The sequence below is a fragment of the Anser anser genome, assembly GCF_964211835.1.
Source record: "Anser anser genome assembly, chromosome: 9".
Taxonomy (NCBI): Eukaryota; Metazoa; Chordata; class Aves; order Anseriformes; family Anatidae; genus Anser; species Anser anser.
In genome coordinates this window covers 6,553,394-6,569,697 of record NC_139729.1, presented here as the reverse complement: position 1 = coordinate 6,569,697, position 16,304 = coordinate 6,553,394, and the positions used below count along the sequence as shown (strand labels likewise).

At 43.9% G+C, this 16,304-nt stretch overlaps 1 protein-coding gene across 9 annotated transcripts in view; it reads right to left on the bottom strand.

The window, feature by feature from the left end:
* DOCK10 (dedicator of cytokinesis 10) overlaps nt 1-16,304 on the bottom strand; it is a 152,052-nt gene that overhangs the window by 117,465 nt on the left and 18,283 nt on the right. For 3 of the 9 annotated variants that reach the window (XM_083848551.1, XM_083848555.1, XM_083848556.1), the window contains exon 1: nt 10,726-11,772. The exons of 4 other annotated variants lie outside the window; for them this stretch is intronic. In XM_083848551.1, coding sequence (XP_083704677.1) covers nt 10,726-10,890 — 165 coding nt within the window. In that variant the 5' untranslated portion in view covers nt 10,891-11,772. Of the gene's footprint in view, nt 1-10,725; nt 11,773-16,304 lie in introns of those variants that run through there. 2 more of the 9 variants (XM_083848549.1, XM_083848554.1) reach the window with 1 other exon arrangement.

The window sequence follows — 16,304 nt, the reverse complement described above, 5'->3', positions numbered from 1 at the left end:
ATGTAACGTAAAATTGCCCTTGATTTTGTTTTAAAAAGGAAAATTGGCAAGCACTTCTTACGTGCAAAAGCTTTTGGCAGCTTAAAAATACTGTGTAAAGAAAATTCTCAGTGGGAACTGGTACAAACTTTTGTGTCAACTCATCTCCCAGACATTTCATGTGGGCAGGTCCGCTTTGGTGTATTCTTCAAGAACAGACTTTTTTATAATGCAAAAATGTCTTAGAGCTCCATTTTATTAACCAGTATTTACAGTTTCTCTTAGATTCAATAAAGGAAGACAAACATATTGGTACCCAGCTTAGGCAGGATTCACTTCTAATTTTTATATGAAATGAAGCACACGCTAAGAAGCATGTCTGTTATTTCCAAACACTTCTTCAGTTCAAACCACGTTCATGAGTTTTCCTTCTACTTCTGAACATCACGCTGAGGCTTTCTGTGCTTGCACAGGTGCCCAAGGAAGTCAGGGGCATACCGCCGGAGGCTTTCTGAACAGCAGCAGGTGATGGCCACGTGAACACTCCGCTCACCAGTCCTTTCTCACCGACAGCTTTGCCTCACTGCCAGCAGAAACAGAGATTACCTGAAAAAAGGGGCAAGCTGCCCCTTTTAGGAGGGCAAGCCACACCATGACCAACAAATTACAACATGTATCTCAAATGCTGGAAAATTTATTCATTAAAAGTCTGCACAGAAACAGGAAATGTTTCCCCCGAGACTGACCAGCATGGAGGTCAGGATGACTCTCCCTGCACCCTCCGCACGTGTGCTGCTCACAGCCATGCAAAGGATGCGCTATGGGCACACCTGGGAGCTGAGATGGCCAACAAGGGCCTGGGCTTCATTCGCATCAGGTCAACCAAAAGACAAAAGGAAACCCAGCAGCAAGACCACGAGGCCGAGGAAGCTGGGCACTCCTGGCCACAAACAAGCGTTCAGCTAACCCTACAGATGGCTGCGCCTCCGGAAGGGCTGTGCCTCATCTCCCTGCTTAAAACCGAAGAGCTAATGGTGGTCAATAGCTGGAGGAGCTCAGGCACTGCAAATAACCCAAGCAGTCACGGCCTGGCTGAGCACATCCAGGCCTGAGCGCCAGCTGGCGAGACCGCAGAGGCAGCTGGACGTGGCCTGCACTTCCAGGCAGCTCGAGGGAGATGAGGAAAGGCTCCTCAAGCACGTGGGAGAACGGGGTAAGGACAGACAGAGCTAAGGCACTGGGAAAAAAGAAATGGAGATTGGCTGCGTGAGCACCATTTGTATTCTTCACATTCAAGCCCCAGGTAGCCAAAAGTGAGAAAATATAGGCACGCTTCCAGGCAAAGTTTCTCCTAAGAAATTGTCTGCCTTCGTAATTCCATTAAGATCAGACCTGCTACACAGCGAGCTGTAGTACCTTTGCACATAATTCACTGATGGAAGAAACCTCTCAGAAGGAGAGTGGCGTGTCTGGTTCCAGGAATTCACACGTCAGTAATTAATCTCCCCACTGTTACGGTTTACGCTCTGAAAGATCTAATTTTAGCATGTAAGTCGCAGCCTGCTGAAAGCATCAAGGTAGCACCGAAATTGCATTGAGATGCCAAAGAAAAGTTGTCGGTGATGATGCCAAGATGTTTAACTCCCAGCATACTAGTTTCATAGCTCATCACTGATTGATCCAGCAAGGCCAAGGCCACACACATTTTCTACTCTCTGATTTCTTAAAAAAAAAAAAAAAAAAAAAAGGGGGGGGGGGGAGGGCAGCAGAGTTATACTTCTGATCTGTTTTTCTGTTTTACTGCATTAAGTCAAAAATTTATCCTGCTGGATTTACACATGTGAAACCAAGAACTCAATGTGGCTGTCTCATCTTTAAGCATGTATCAATACTAATAAAAAGAAAATCAGCACAGCAGTTGACAGACGAGAAATAAGGAAAAACAAACACCAAAGGCATGAAGTATTCACTTCAATTGGTTCCATACACTGTATTCAGAGTGATCCCTGAGGCATAAAGAAGTCTGACAAACATTACAATGGCTATTTTTCATTGCAAACCACACACACAGATTCTATTATGTTTTAAGCTAACCACAAATTGGCAATAATTATTAACAGACTGCAATTGTAAAAGTAAGATATTGCACACATTCTTTCTGTTCAGACAGAACATAACATTTTGTTCTGAAGAGGCACCAATTTAACAGGAAGCAAAAAGTACAATTTTTATAATATGCATTTATTTATGCAGGTCCCTATGTCTAAAATAAGAGTCCCAGTGGAGAAGAAATAAGTGACCCTCAGAACAATGAGGGAACCAGTGTGCTGAGCTTCGTTCTGACTGGGGACGTGTCTGCATGTGCACGGTTACCCCACCTCGGAAGAGGAGGTCATGGTCCATGGTCTGAGCCAGCCTAGGCTGGACTGGACATGGAATAGTGCCCAATGATGATGCCAGCCCCTTGCCACCCAAAACATCCTCAAGTATTAAATAGTGACGTGTTTTTTGATGCTGAATTCTAACCCTTTCTCTACGATGGCACTCCTCTCTCCACGCAATAATTCAGGTTACAGACTTGGTTATTCAGAGGAAGTGATTCAAAAGCTAGAAGACCAGAAACCGCTCCTGTATTTCGCAGACACTCCACTTTCCTTAGCTCCAGACACTTTGATGACACCGTGCCTGCTTCTGTGTTCCTGAAGCAACAGCGCTGCAGTGAGCAATAATTCAGTTACTTGAGCACCTTGGCAGAGACTTCATTTCTTGTTTCACATACTCACAAAGACAGAGCTGCCAATTAGTGCCAGCTCAAAGGATTAAATACACTGAAATTCTGCTTAGCCTTAGTAATGAAATCCTGTGTTCTGCCTTTATGTACCTTATAACCTTTGGTTAAGGGAAGAGCAAAACCATTCACCTGTGTTTGTGCAGTTACCCTTAAGCTGCAGGAGGTATCGTGACCTGGAAGTCATCTGTATGCACCCACAGTCCGACAGTAGTCACCCAATAGTCAAAAAGGGGCCGTGCCTTTCGTCAAAAGGACGAAATGATACAGGAAATGTAACCTAGAAGTCAGAATCTCTTGAGAGTTCTTAGAAATCAGGTGGCAACTCTCTTGGGATGCAAAGCAGCAGACTAGGTTTTACAGCACATACAGTAATCACACTTGATTTTAAAGCACAGATGTGCTCATAGTACATATTCCTCAGTTTGTCTTTCTGACACAGCTCTGGCCCTGTCAGCAGCCACACAGGCTTTCTGTTTGAAGCGGAACAACTCAGGAGCTGGTACTAGGGAAAGGGAAGAGAAAAGACTCCTGTTGTACCAAGCCACGTCACCCCACCTTGCTGGCCACAGGTTGCCAGAGAGGCTACGGAGCAATGGGAACTTTCTACATACATGGAAACCAAACAATTCTGATATATGGAATAATATATGCATATATCTCTATGAAACAGATAAAGGCTGATAGATACATCTCTTGGTCTCTAATGAGCAACGCAACTTTGCATAATGCTTGTGTCTGAATGGGCTGAACTGGAATCCTGGTTTATTTATACTGGGTTTAGACCATCGGCATTAAGCTTACTGGTGTAAAAAAGAAAAACTGTAAGAGTGAGAAATATCAGGAACAGTTCTGCCAAACTCTATTGAGATTTACAATTTCACCAGGAGGTGGACGGATTGCATTTTTCCTGCGGTCAAAGCAGAAGACAACTTCCACTTTGGGAAGGAAGCAGGAATTAGCATCAGTAGGAGGAACCAATACTCACTGCAAAGCAAAAAACAAACCTCTTGGTAACAACAGGGAGAAAGGAAAAAGCGCTGTCGGTTGGAATACCTTCATTTGTCAACATCCAGCGGGGTTGCTCGCCCTCAAAGATCAAATCTCACCCAAGTTTAACAGCAATGTGCCTAATTCATTTCAGATGGGGGGAAAGAGCACTTTCCCCTTGGCTTCTCTCCCCCTATCTCCGAGCCACTTCTCTCCCACCAGCCACGACTGTGCTCCCCTCGCCCACCCCAGGGTCAGCAGCCCCAGACCTGCCGTGGGAGGTGAAACACCGAATGATTTCAACTAAGACACAAGCCTGGACCTACTTGTGCAGCCCAAGGTGCACACAAAAAGAGAATACCTCTGAAAGTAGACCTACACGCTGCCGGTCACAGATACAAAAATGCTTATTTAATATATTCTGCATTTCTGCTGAACACTATACCATATACTGACAGTATGAAACAGAAAACCTCCGCTGCCTTCTGTGTTTCTGAACAAGAAATACATTTCAAAGCACTACCTCGAGTTTCCAGAACTTCAGAGATATTATTGTGGTTATTTTTGATTGCTCATCCTGCGCCTAGTGCTTGGCATTTAAATCTATGTTCACTCTTTATTATTACACAGATTTTTCTCTTTTCCTTACTGCCTATTCCATGATAAATGTATTTAATATTGCAATAAACACAAGAAAGCAAGCAAACTTAAGATTTGTACACAGGGCTGATTGGGTATAATTTCAACCTATTTACATCATGTACCATGTAAGATTTCTACAACCATAGCTCACCCAATTCCAGAATCCCAGGCCTGTCAGATCACTGGGATTCTGTTCCTAACTCTTCCTTTATAAGATGGAAATACTTCAACATCAACAAAAAGGCACGGAGGAAGACCCAAAGAGCAAAACACTCAAGGAAAGCAGAAAGCTGGCATTTGCTTCAGCCCATCAGAACCACAGCCAGGCAGAATGGCAGACAGAGCACTGTAGACAAAGCTGCCAACTGCAGCAGATCAAGCATGTGGATGCATAGATTTGCTTATAAATGTGCTTAGTAGGCGAAGCAGTATGGCTGCAGATGGCCAAAGCCTGAAGGTGTTTTGTTTGCTTGTTTTTTAAAGTTTCCCTCTTTTCCATTTTGGCCTTAATCAAGTTACTTTAGCTTTCTACAGGTCAATCATCTTCATTCCCAAGAAGCATTTTGAGCACACATCTCAACTGCATAAAACCACAAAGCTTTCATGAAGCACTCCCAGCGACTGCGACCGACAGAGACTTTTCTATGTTCTTTTGAATTACACTCTACCCTTCCTAGTAAAAAATAAATAAATAAAAAAATTCCTCTTCTGTGGAGCATATTTTCACCACCTGCTTTATTGTTTTGAATCCACAGACTTCACAAGCTGTCAAACTCAGTTCACAGATTCATAATAATTTAATTCCACATACTATCATGCTATACACATTACTTCAACATTAATAAGAAGTGAAAGCAATATAAAACACTGTTGCTCAATTCACAGATCTAATCGTATTGAAGTCAGATGGAGAAGATTTGCTCCACTGAAAAAGACTGGTTTTATGCCATCTCTTTTTCAGTCAGACGCATACTTCAACTGTTACTGCAATGATCTTAAATATGAAAATGAATCCCCATTTTGGGCTCATTCTCATCTGTGTTTAAGAAACTATATCTGCTGCTTAAACTGGTAAAAGCCAAAACCAAACCAAATGTCTTGTAGCACAGCAGAGCCCACACTGCTCTGAAGAAGTGAGGTGGGCACCATCCCTTCTGTACCATCCTGCTGATTATAATGCTGAGCCCCACCAACCTCCACCGGTGCAGATCCTCTGAAGGGAAAAGTTCATTGCTAGGGACTTTCCAGCAGGCCTATAGAGCATCAGACACAAGAAAGAAGTCTCAAAGACCACAGCAGCAGTTGCAAAAATGGCTTTTTGAAGTAGAATTGCATTTTGTGCATCACTTTACATTTTTCCTCTCTTTGCATTTGAACATTATTCATTTATTCAAATACAGACCTGTGTCTGTTCCTATTGAGGTCAAGTGCCAATGTGGATGTTGATTAAAGACAAATATATATTTTAAATAACAATAAACTTATTTTACATTGAAGCTTCTCACTTGAGCTGAGAGATGTGAATGAGTATTTCTTTTGAACTTTCCAGCCCTGGATAATCTGTCTTTTCACAGACACTCCCCTCCTCTAAGACATGGCTCCTCTTTACAGAGTTAAACCTAACACTGCCCTCCACATCCACTGCCAGCCCTCCCCATTTGGAGACACTCTGCAACATGCCCCTACCCATAAAATCAGTAAGTCATGAGTGGGAGGTCTCAAAATGATTCCTAGAAACGCCATCTACTGATGGTACTGAGTGTGCGTGTGGTGCAAATTTCAGTTAGGTAAATGCATGCAGAGGAGAAACAAAGTATGAAACTATTTAAACCAGAAAGGAAGTTAATGCACATTGAGCAACAAAGCTTAAGGAACAAGTCTGGAGGTATATTTAAGTATTAGATGAGAGGTTTGTCAGGAAAATATCTTAAAGCCATACTTTTATCTTTCCTACTGCTAGACCACAAGACTAAGCCTCCATTTACAAAGTGACACAAGAAGCAGCTCTGATAGTGCCCCAGCTCTGCCTGTACACGAGAGCAGAGAAGCTAACCTGTGTCTGTGTAACAGGGAAGGTTCTTATACTTCCTGCGTAACTGGAACGAAGAGAGAAAACCTCTGCAAGTTGTCTCTTTTCAGAGATGACAAATTAAATAGAGAGGGTAGTAGCATCACCTCGCTGTTGCTGAGCTCAAGGTAACATGTCACTTTGAGTTATGACATTTTGTTCAAAACGTGAAACATTTTACCATGTGTTCCTGTAGCTGGGTACCAAGGGAGGGGGAAAATCGTACCCTCAAGTATCATGCTCTGCTCTTATCTTCCACATGAATCTCAGCTGCCAAAGTTCATAATAAATCATGTGAAAAGAAAACAATCAGTGACCTAGTAGATAAAGCTCAACTTCTGTTCCAGTCACCAGCTCCAAATGCAAAGTGTCATCTAAGTGTTAGCACTCCCTCTCCAAACAGTTCTGCATAACCCCAAGAACTAAATTTTATTTCTTCAGGTATCTTCCCCTTCCTTCCCCCCCCCCCCCCCAAAAACAAAAACAAAAAACAGCATGTAGTCATTTGCATATACTCTGCACAGGTTTTTAATATCTCAAACCTAACTACCTCATGGACTTTTTTTTTTTTGATAAATAACAAATAACAAGATGGTCTATTCGCTGCAAATATTCAACTTCTACATCTAGCTAATGGCTGCTGAATACTTATATTGCTTGTTTCTGATAGCTCCCAGGATTCTGTCCAGAAGATGACACATTGACAGATGTTTTCCAGTTCTGTCTTTTTTACGTCTCTCCACTGTTCTGTGGATCCAGTCAGAGTACTAATCTGCCTTACCCAAGGATAAATACCAGTTTTCTAAACCAGCAAACTGGAAAAGCAAAAAAAAATAATCAGTGAACAAAGACATCAGTCTTCGTTTTCAGTAAGGATGCTGGACATGCCTGCTGCAACACCTACAGTTTTCATACAGTGCTTATGAGGCGGTTGATAAGCGATAGCTGCAAGCTGTACTGGGACCTTCTCCCTTTTCCAGCCCGCAGCTCCTTGGAGGGCTGCCTTGCTGGGCCTGACTCTGCAGGGAGGTGTGTTTTGGGGGGCTTACCGCTCCTCCCGGCTGCGGGAGCGGCAGAGCCACAGGCGAGCACAGCACGCTCAGAAGTGAAGGGCACAAACAGCCTTAATTCATATGGCACGGGATAAGCAACTAGAAGTGTAAAAAAGGATGTTGCTTTTTTTTTTTTTTTTAAACCATACCTACAGGCCAGATATTTTCATGTCAGAACTGCAAACTGACTTCCTCTAACGCCTTTTTTTTTTTCCATTTGTTATGTTTGCAAACATGAACATTAAAGGCACAATTCCTAGGACAACCTACACAGATGTTCCATTTCAGAGTTAATAAAGGAAGATGGGGCACGTCTGTAGTGCCATACACTTACTGCAAGTATTTTAGTATAGGCAGCCTCAGGATTGCTTTCCACGTCAAGGCAACATTTAAAATTTTACTTTTCTCTCCCAGGGCAAACAAACTCGTGAGAACATGCAGCAGAGCTGGGGACTTAAAAAATCCATTCATAAAGGAGGCCCAGTTTATCTTCCAGGGTCGACACTAAATCCTAACAGCCCCAGTAGGAAGCACGCCCCCGGGGGCACTGCAGCTCCAAGGAGGCAGACAGACCAAGCGCCAGCTCGGCAGCTGACAGGAGCCCACCCGCAGCAGGCCCCAGCAGTGGAGCCCGGCACATCAGGATGCTTCAGGTCTTCTGCGCCCTGGGACTTCTTGGCCTCTCTTCTTTGGGCACCCCAATCACCCCCTGCCCTCAGACCTGTGGGCTCAGTGGTCTAGTTGGGATCAGCTTAGCTCCTGGCATCTGCACAACGTGAATAATGATGTTTTGACCTAAACACTCTTCTACTTGTCTACATAACTGTCTCCACTGTATTATCCAGACATAAACTTCAATGATCTACAACAGACCAAGGGAAAAAAAAAAATGGTTAGGACTGTAACATGTGCTTTATTAAGATGCAGTAGCCTTCAGTCCTCTTTATCATGCTGCTTATTCAAGTAACACGCGAATTTTAGTGGAACTAGGACCATCGATTCCTGTCACGAAAGTGCTCTGAAGCAGCGCTTCCTTCTGAACTCACCAGTTCTCCCCATCACTGGTATGCCTCCCTGCAAAGCTCAATGAGGATTTATTTTAAATAGTTATGCAATTAACTGCTTCTAGCCTGTCTATAAACAAAAAAACATAGTGGTAACACCCATCCAGAACTGCAAGGAAAGATGCAAGAGGGACGACCATTTTTCCAAGCTGCCCAGCAGCTTCCCCCTGCAGCACCTGCCGTGCCGAAGCCAGCCCTGTGGCAGGGCCAGGCTGCTCTCCCTCCGCTTCTCCAAGGAGCTGGGGCAGACAGGGATCCCACGGATCTCCTGGGAAAGGGCAGCTCTGACAGGATAAGCGCCAGTGCATTAACTGCTGCTGTCCTGTTCCTTCGTGGAGTTACTACCACAGGCAGAGGTGCTTGAGACCAAAGCTCACTCCCTGCAGCAGGTGACAGACAGACGCCTGGCTGTGCTCTGCGCCTCTGGGCATCCCCCTCTGGGCATCTCTGCAGGGCTGCCGAAAGCTTCCACAGCTCCTGGTAAAGCCTCACTTCTCAGAGCCCCACTCGCAGGATTTGCCAGCAGAGAACCACAACCCAGGCTACCACTAGCTCGTGTTTGGGTATGGGGAGCGCGGTGCGCTGTTTGCTGCCACTTTGCCCAAGCCCACCCTTTTGTAGCGAGGGATGAGGCAAGTTGCACAGATGATTCATATTCTGACATGCTGCAATTTCTTCCAGATCTTTCTCAAGTCATTTCGCTTGAAACTACTACTGGGAGGGAGACAACTGTTTGTTTAAATGCTGTTGAAGTAGTTTATTTAACCATTAGACGTGGAAAAAAAGTTTGTTTTACATATACTGGATTTTAAAGCAAAAGATGCTTAAACATCAGCTTTGCAATGATGAAATCCACGCTCTCCGTCCTTGTGACCAGTAGCTACAACCCCTGCACTGGATAATACCCTCAGCTGATAATTAAAGCACAGCTTGGATTGGATCCTAGCTACTATAGTTGCCATGACTGCAACACACGCCTCTGTGGGCAGTAATGCTCTATTCAAACCGCTGCCAGACCTCATGACAGCTACTAAATTCTCCAATGTTACCATCACCCACTTATGTTTAAGTTACTGCTCTGTATTACAGCCAGGTGTCAGGGGATGTGCTTTGGACCTGATCATAGCATCCTTCATAGAGAGGAGAAAGAAACAACAAAAATATTTTCCATCACTCAAACGCTATACCTGATCACTCTGACAAACTGGCAAAAATACTATCTGCAGTGTCTTGGTAATACATATATATATATATATGTGTGTGTGTATATATTTTTTTATTTTTTTTTTTTTTACCAAGTAAGAGCCACACAGTATTAAATCGCTGCCATCTCAGACCTGAGCTGCTTCAAGATGGTTCAAGACGGTGAAGTTCATTCTGCGTGGATCAGCAAGGAAGAGCAATAACTAGGTGGTCAGCACATTCTCCATGCTGAAGCAATGATTTGTAATGAAAACAACCTCGTCACTTATTCCTCATAAAGCTATACTGCTTATTATATTCCAAGCACAAAATAAAAATAAATCAGTTTTAATTCAGAGAGAAAATGACTCTCGGAGACAGAGGCTTTCGAGCCCCCCCTCTGTTACAGAACTGAGGAAACTCACTAAGCCGGGAAGTGGTGAGCTGCAAACATCTTGCTGCTGCAAACAGTTTGCAGCAAAGACATATGGGAGCTGATCTGCAAACAACTCGATATAAATTCCAGCTGCATCCTGGGTGAAAGTAAAGGGGTTTTGTCTATCTTTCAGGTTTGTTTTTGTTTTTATGATGAACAGACTTAGTAAACATTTTGTAAGCTGTCTGCTGTTTGGAATTCCAAGTCTGAAGTAAAACACGACTGCACTACAGGCTCCAAAGCTGCTCGTCTCACAGATAGTAACAAAACCCATCAGTAAATTAAACAAACAGAACAGTTACTTGAGCCTACGAGTAGCTCGCAGCTTTAGCAAGAGATTAAAGTAACATTTCAGCCGTGTTTTCTCAAACACAGAGACAGCAAATCCACCAGGAGAATAATCTATAGTTGCAAATAGCCTGTCAAACGCTCTCCCTCCGATTACATAGTCAAAGAAAATAAATGGCATAGCATCTGTAATAATAATTCTGACAACTCTCTCTGCTGATTAAAGTATACTGTACCATTATGATGAGAGTCCTGGGTCTGCTCATTTCATCATCGCTATCCAGTGGCAGGATTTCATGTGACAACTCCTCTCGTCGCCGTCGTCTACAAATATGTGGACAGTTCCTCTGTACCACAGAACGAAAGGCTTGAAGCAGAACAATGCTGGCAGCACAACCCATATCTGCATCCTGAAGCCTACAAAATAACTTCTATGTTTATGCTATGTTTGAAAAACAGTGGCTCCTTGTCCCTGAAAACAGCCTACAGTGCAGCTGCAGCCAGCTCACTCTCCAATCGCTTCCTTGAGCTCTGATCATCTGATCACAACCGAATAGCTTGGATGCAGATAGAGGAAAGATTTGATCCACTGAAACTGAAGCACACGCAGTATTATGATCCTTTGCTCTCTCCCCCTCTCCCTCTGCTTCCGAATTCACACGAGAAAGTGTGCTCCCTCTCTTGTACAATAAGCCTCCTCCTCTGATTCCAGCTTCACGGAACTGAAAAGTATGAAAATTCCGAGTCCAAGCAGACCAGCTGCTCCTTACACACACAACCATCAACAACTGGCAGGATCAGTTTACATACCTTTTAAAAAAGTCATGTGCAGCAAAATAACAGCAAACATCTGGAAAGTTATTAGTTCTCATTAGCAGCATTGCTGTTTTTAAAATACTTCGCTTAGGGGTTTTTTGATGCTAAAAAATGTTAAAAAATGTTAAAGCTCACTGAGGGATTTGGGTTGTAATCTTTTCACTTCTTGCAATTTTCTGAAGCACAGCAAGCTCATTTGAGTTTTAAATGTAGCTAGTGGAAAAAAAAAATCTGGACTGCTTCATCCAGCTCATGTTAAAATAGCCGTGGCTCTATGAGAACCAGCAGTGTTCAGTTCTGAAATGCCTTTCAATAGCGCAGTTGTTGCGTGTTCCCACACATGCATTTGTTCTGCAGAGTAAGACATTTTTACGTCTACACAGGAGGCTTGTGTTGAGAGGGGTCTCTGCTAACAGGGTCTCACACTGAACGAGACACTGGTGACTTTCCAAGAACGGTAAGGGGAAAGCATTTCAGTGTTTTACCCATCAGGATGCAGGCAGCTGCAGGCAGGCAGTGGGAACAAGTAGCCGCTCTGGCTCCTGCTGGACAAGCCATGCAAGCAGCACTCAGAGGTGCTCGGAAATCACACGGCTGACCTGGAAACCCAGCACGGGCTAATGGTGCATAGCGTAAGGTAAGAGCACTCGAGAGGAAGTTAACACTAAAAATATATACAGAAAATGGGTTTCTTCTACACATCGGGAAGACTAAATTTCCAATACAGCTTCCAGAGAAGCTGCTTTTAAGCTAATATGTATAACTTTATTATATGTGCATCCAAAAACATATTTACTTTTCATCAGAAGGCTTTGATTCCTAACGAAAGCCACGAGAGCTTTGTCATCAATTTCCTTGCAACCTTATAATGCAAGTTAATGTAATCTCTGTAAATAACACTCCTCCTTACAACCTCAGGCAGGAACTGCACTGAAAGCATTCCATGGAAATGTTTTCTTCTGGGTTTGATTAGAGTTTAATTGCTTAGCACTCTGGCAAAGGACACAATTTTAATTAAAGCATTCACCAGGAAAACTAAATACGTCCTTTAAAAGCAGTAAGCCCATTGCTGTTATTTCTTGCCCTGCTTTACAGCAGCTTGCTTTGAGTGCATTCAGAAAGGGCGAGGAGCAGCAGTAGGCATGGCACAACCCCACGCACAGCTCTGCCAATGCACCTACTGGCTCGGCCACCCGCACGGCTCCGACTTCACGTGCTGAAACGCTGTGTGCGCCCATAGGCGGCCTGCCCTACAGAGGAGGCCGCATATCACGCTTATTAGTTTGACTTTTCTAATGCGATTACAAGAGCACAGTGGCACAGCTGTGTGATTTCTGCACCGAATCCGCAATCCTGCCTGCTGCTGTTATTGTTTATATTTTCATCAGTCCCCTGCCTGCTCCAGAACTGAGGCTGATACCTTGGCCACACAGAAGATGCACTTGGCAGCTGGCAGAGCTGAATTCCTACTCTAATTCCAGCAACATCAATACGGGCTTGGGTGACTTCCTGCATAATGTCTGTTGCTGGCTGTTATGGCAACTGTTCTGCTACCTTGGGGCTGCTAGCACATCTTGTGTGTGCCTGCACGACATCTTCTGCTCACCAGGGTTCAGCTGGCAGGGATTTTTATGAATTTTGGTTTCCAGCACTCACACACACACACACGCACACGCACATGGAATAGCACCCTAGGGCTTGACCCAAAGCTTTGCTTCACTCCCAGTGAAGAATCTCATTCATTTCAGTGGTCTTTGGATCAAACTGTTCCCTGCCAGCAGTCCAAGTGACTTCATTACAATTATTTGGGGATTAAGATATTATTAGATACAAGTAGGAATGATATAATCTTGGCATAGCATCTCTTACCAAAGAAAAATGAGACTTAATCCAAAACCAAGTAAACTACGCAAGCCAAAAGCAGCTAAAACTGGCCTTTCAGGCCATGAGCAAAATTCAAGAACTGCAAAAACTTAGCTAATGCACACAGGGAATCAAAAAAAAGAAAAAAACACCAATCTGTTAAGAAACAAAGAACCTAAAAACCAAACATTTCTGTTTTAAGGAAATCTCACAAAGCATGGAAGGGAAATTTCCCAGCCCAATAAAAATGCCTGGACATCCCATGCAACACACACACCATCAAATTTTATTTTTGTAAATGGAGGGGTATGCTCATCAGCATACGTCATGCTCATGCAGCAACTATTAACAGCATTAGTTACTCTTACAGTGAAACATCAAGCACCGTTTTGTGTTAATTAGGACTTTAATCCAGAAGCTGAATTCACTGAAACCCTTTGGGAAGCAAAATCCTCCTTTGTGCAAGCAGGGCCTTAATTCCCCGTTTTGAAGACTTTGGCAACAAGGCTGGGCTCAGGAATATCCCCATTCAAATCCACCCGCTGCCATTCGCACTCCATTCTTCACCACCAGTCATTTCAGCTGTGCTCAAGTAGCCGTGTAACACCAGCATGACAGTTTACAGAACAGGCTGGGAAGCAGACCACTAGAGGAATCCTGATTTAAAAAAGAAATAACTGAAACACGGAGAGGCAAGAGAGTTATTTTAAACCAGATGATTTCAGTGACCCAGTCCTTGGCAGCTCCAAGGGCTGGGTCTGTGCAGCAGCAAAGCTGTGCAACAGCAGAAGTGGGTCACACTTGCCATGTCTTGTAAAGTCTGTGGTAAGAAAGCAGAGGTCAAGGGAATCTGTATTCTTGAGCTAGTAGCTATCCATCATCCAAGCTCAGCTTCCACATGAAAGAGATGCCAGCTCTACAAACGGGCAGCCAAGGGCTGAAGAGGTAAACTGACTCTGACAGGAGGTCTGCAGCGAAGTGTAAACTCTTCGTCTTCCAAGCACTGGCTTAAGTCTCTTGTGAAAATATTCCTGCACTTCTGTTTCTGCAGACTGCAACACTTTCTAAAGATACTACCAAATAGTTTCATGCGCTCCTCTTTCAAAACCCTTTAGCACATAATTTTAAAAGTTTGTTTCCTTCCCACAAGCCTTCTTTATTTCATTAATTTTTCTCTTTGTGTACTTTGAACACGTCATCAAATTTAAGGCCATTTTAAAGCATGAATTATTCTCCTGGGAAGAAGTATTTAATTTTTTCCAAGTCTACCTTACATGAGTTACTATTGCATCTACCACCTCCTGGTACAGATTGCAAATGGCTCCCAACAACACACAGGCAATGCGGTGACAGCTGTCACAACTCCACGCAGAGACCCCCAGTTAGAGCAGAACTGCTGGAAAGGTCCAGCAGTAGCAGGCAAACATTTCAAGCACGTTACAACAGCAAAATTACATTCTCTATCTTGATGCATACAAAGATCAACGAAATTTTGGTGAGCTACTGACATCTCTCAGCATGATATAATTTATCACTCACATCACCCTCCCAAAACAAAAGGAGCTGACAGACATTATCTTCCTAGCAAAGGGAATTTTCTTCAGACACATCAAAGGTCCATGTCTCCAGAATTTGTTTTCTTAAAGGCATTGCAAGGAAAACATAGCGAAAATATGCACGCAAGTTTGAAAGTCCCTCTTCATGCTTGGATACTTCCGAACAACCAGTGGAATCCTAACCAGCTCATGAGCAATCAGCATCAGGACTTGGGTCAGATATACGAAATACTCCAAGAGGCTGTCTTTACAGCAGTCTGCTTGATGAAATAAACTGGTTGTTAACACATCTCTCCTTTCATGCTTCATGCCTGAGGAATGATAGGAACTGAAGCCTTTCAGTGAGCTTCATCTAACAACTGGGTCCCTAAAGCAAGCAGCGGGACATGGTGGATACCATGCTGCCAAATAACCTTGTGGCAGTGTTGCCAACACCTTTGTCCCTGTCCCCTGTCAGGTTGCATGTGGAAGGTGGGGGACTATGTGGATCCCTCCTCAAGAGCTGCCCTATCCTCTCCTCCAGCATGGTTATGTCCCAAAGTTTTCATATCCGGATGAGCAGAGAGGCAGTGCAGTGCTAGGCTGAACTACTGCTACCATACGTTTTGAGGGGAAAAAAAAAAGCTTTGAAGTGCATAAGGGGATCACTCATTTATTTCAGAGAAAGCGTATGCACTCATGGATGCTGAAAGCTATGACTAGCCTCAGAGCCTTCTAACACACCTTCCAGCTGAGGGCTTACAGTCATTTAAAAACATTCATGCATTGTATTTCAAGATGTTGCTTCAAAACAGTTAAACACCAGAAACAATGAGGTCCCATACATGGCAGAGCAGGCCCAAGGGTCTTGCCAAAGGTGACTCGGTGTTAGAAGGACACGAAAGGCTTTTACATTTCTTTATTTTCCACCAGCTACTCCTTAGTGAACTGGGAAAGAAGCATTTACTTCACTAACTGCTCAGCACAGTTTCCGAATGACAGAAGACTTCGGCACGTATTTCCTTCTGGAGGTATCCTTGACTGACGCAAACAATTCTTAATTAACAGCACTAAGTACAGTCAGCACAAACTCCCCATTTAGCAGTATGTGGTTGTGACTACACGAGAGGCTTAACTCATTCAGCCACCTCGTTTCTCAGGGTCTTGCCCCACAGCATTGCAGGACGTTCAGGGTAGCACCCTCCTGGCACTGCCACAAAACCACCGCCGCCACCCGGCTCCAGAGCGAGCAGGGCTGCAGAAAGCGGGCGTATGGCACCCTCTAGGGAGTAGCACATGAAAGACAAACGCACCAACAGGCACAGCTCTCCTGGCAGGATAACGCAAACAGCACGTTAATTAAATGACTATTTATAAAACCTTGCCTTTACATGAAGAAAAACGTAACTGCACTACACAAGCCGTTTAATGGAGTTAGGTGTGCTTCACCACAACTAGAAGGCAGCCCAGAAGAAGGGCTGCAGGATGATGATGGCTGTATGTAACCCTTCTAAACACACGTGGTTCACATTGATCAATAATCAGAGAATTGGCTGCCTCCAGGCCATCTATGCAGTGTGCTGCTGGACATGGCGCAGCCA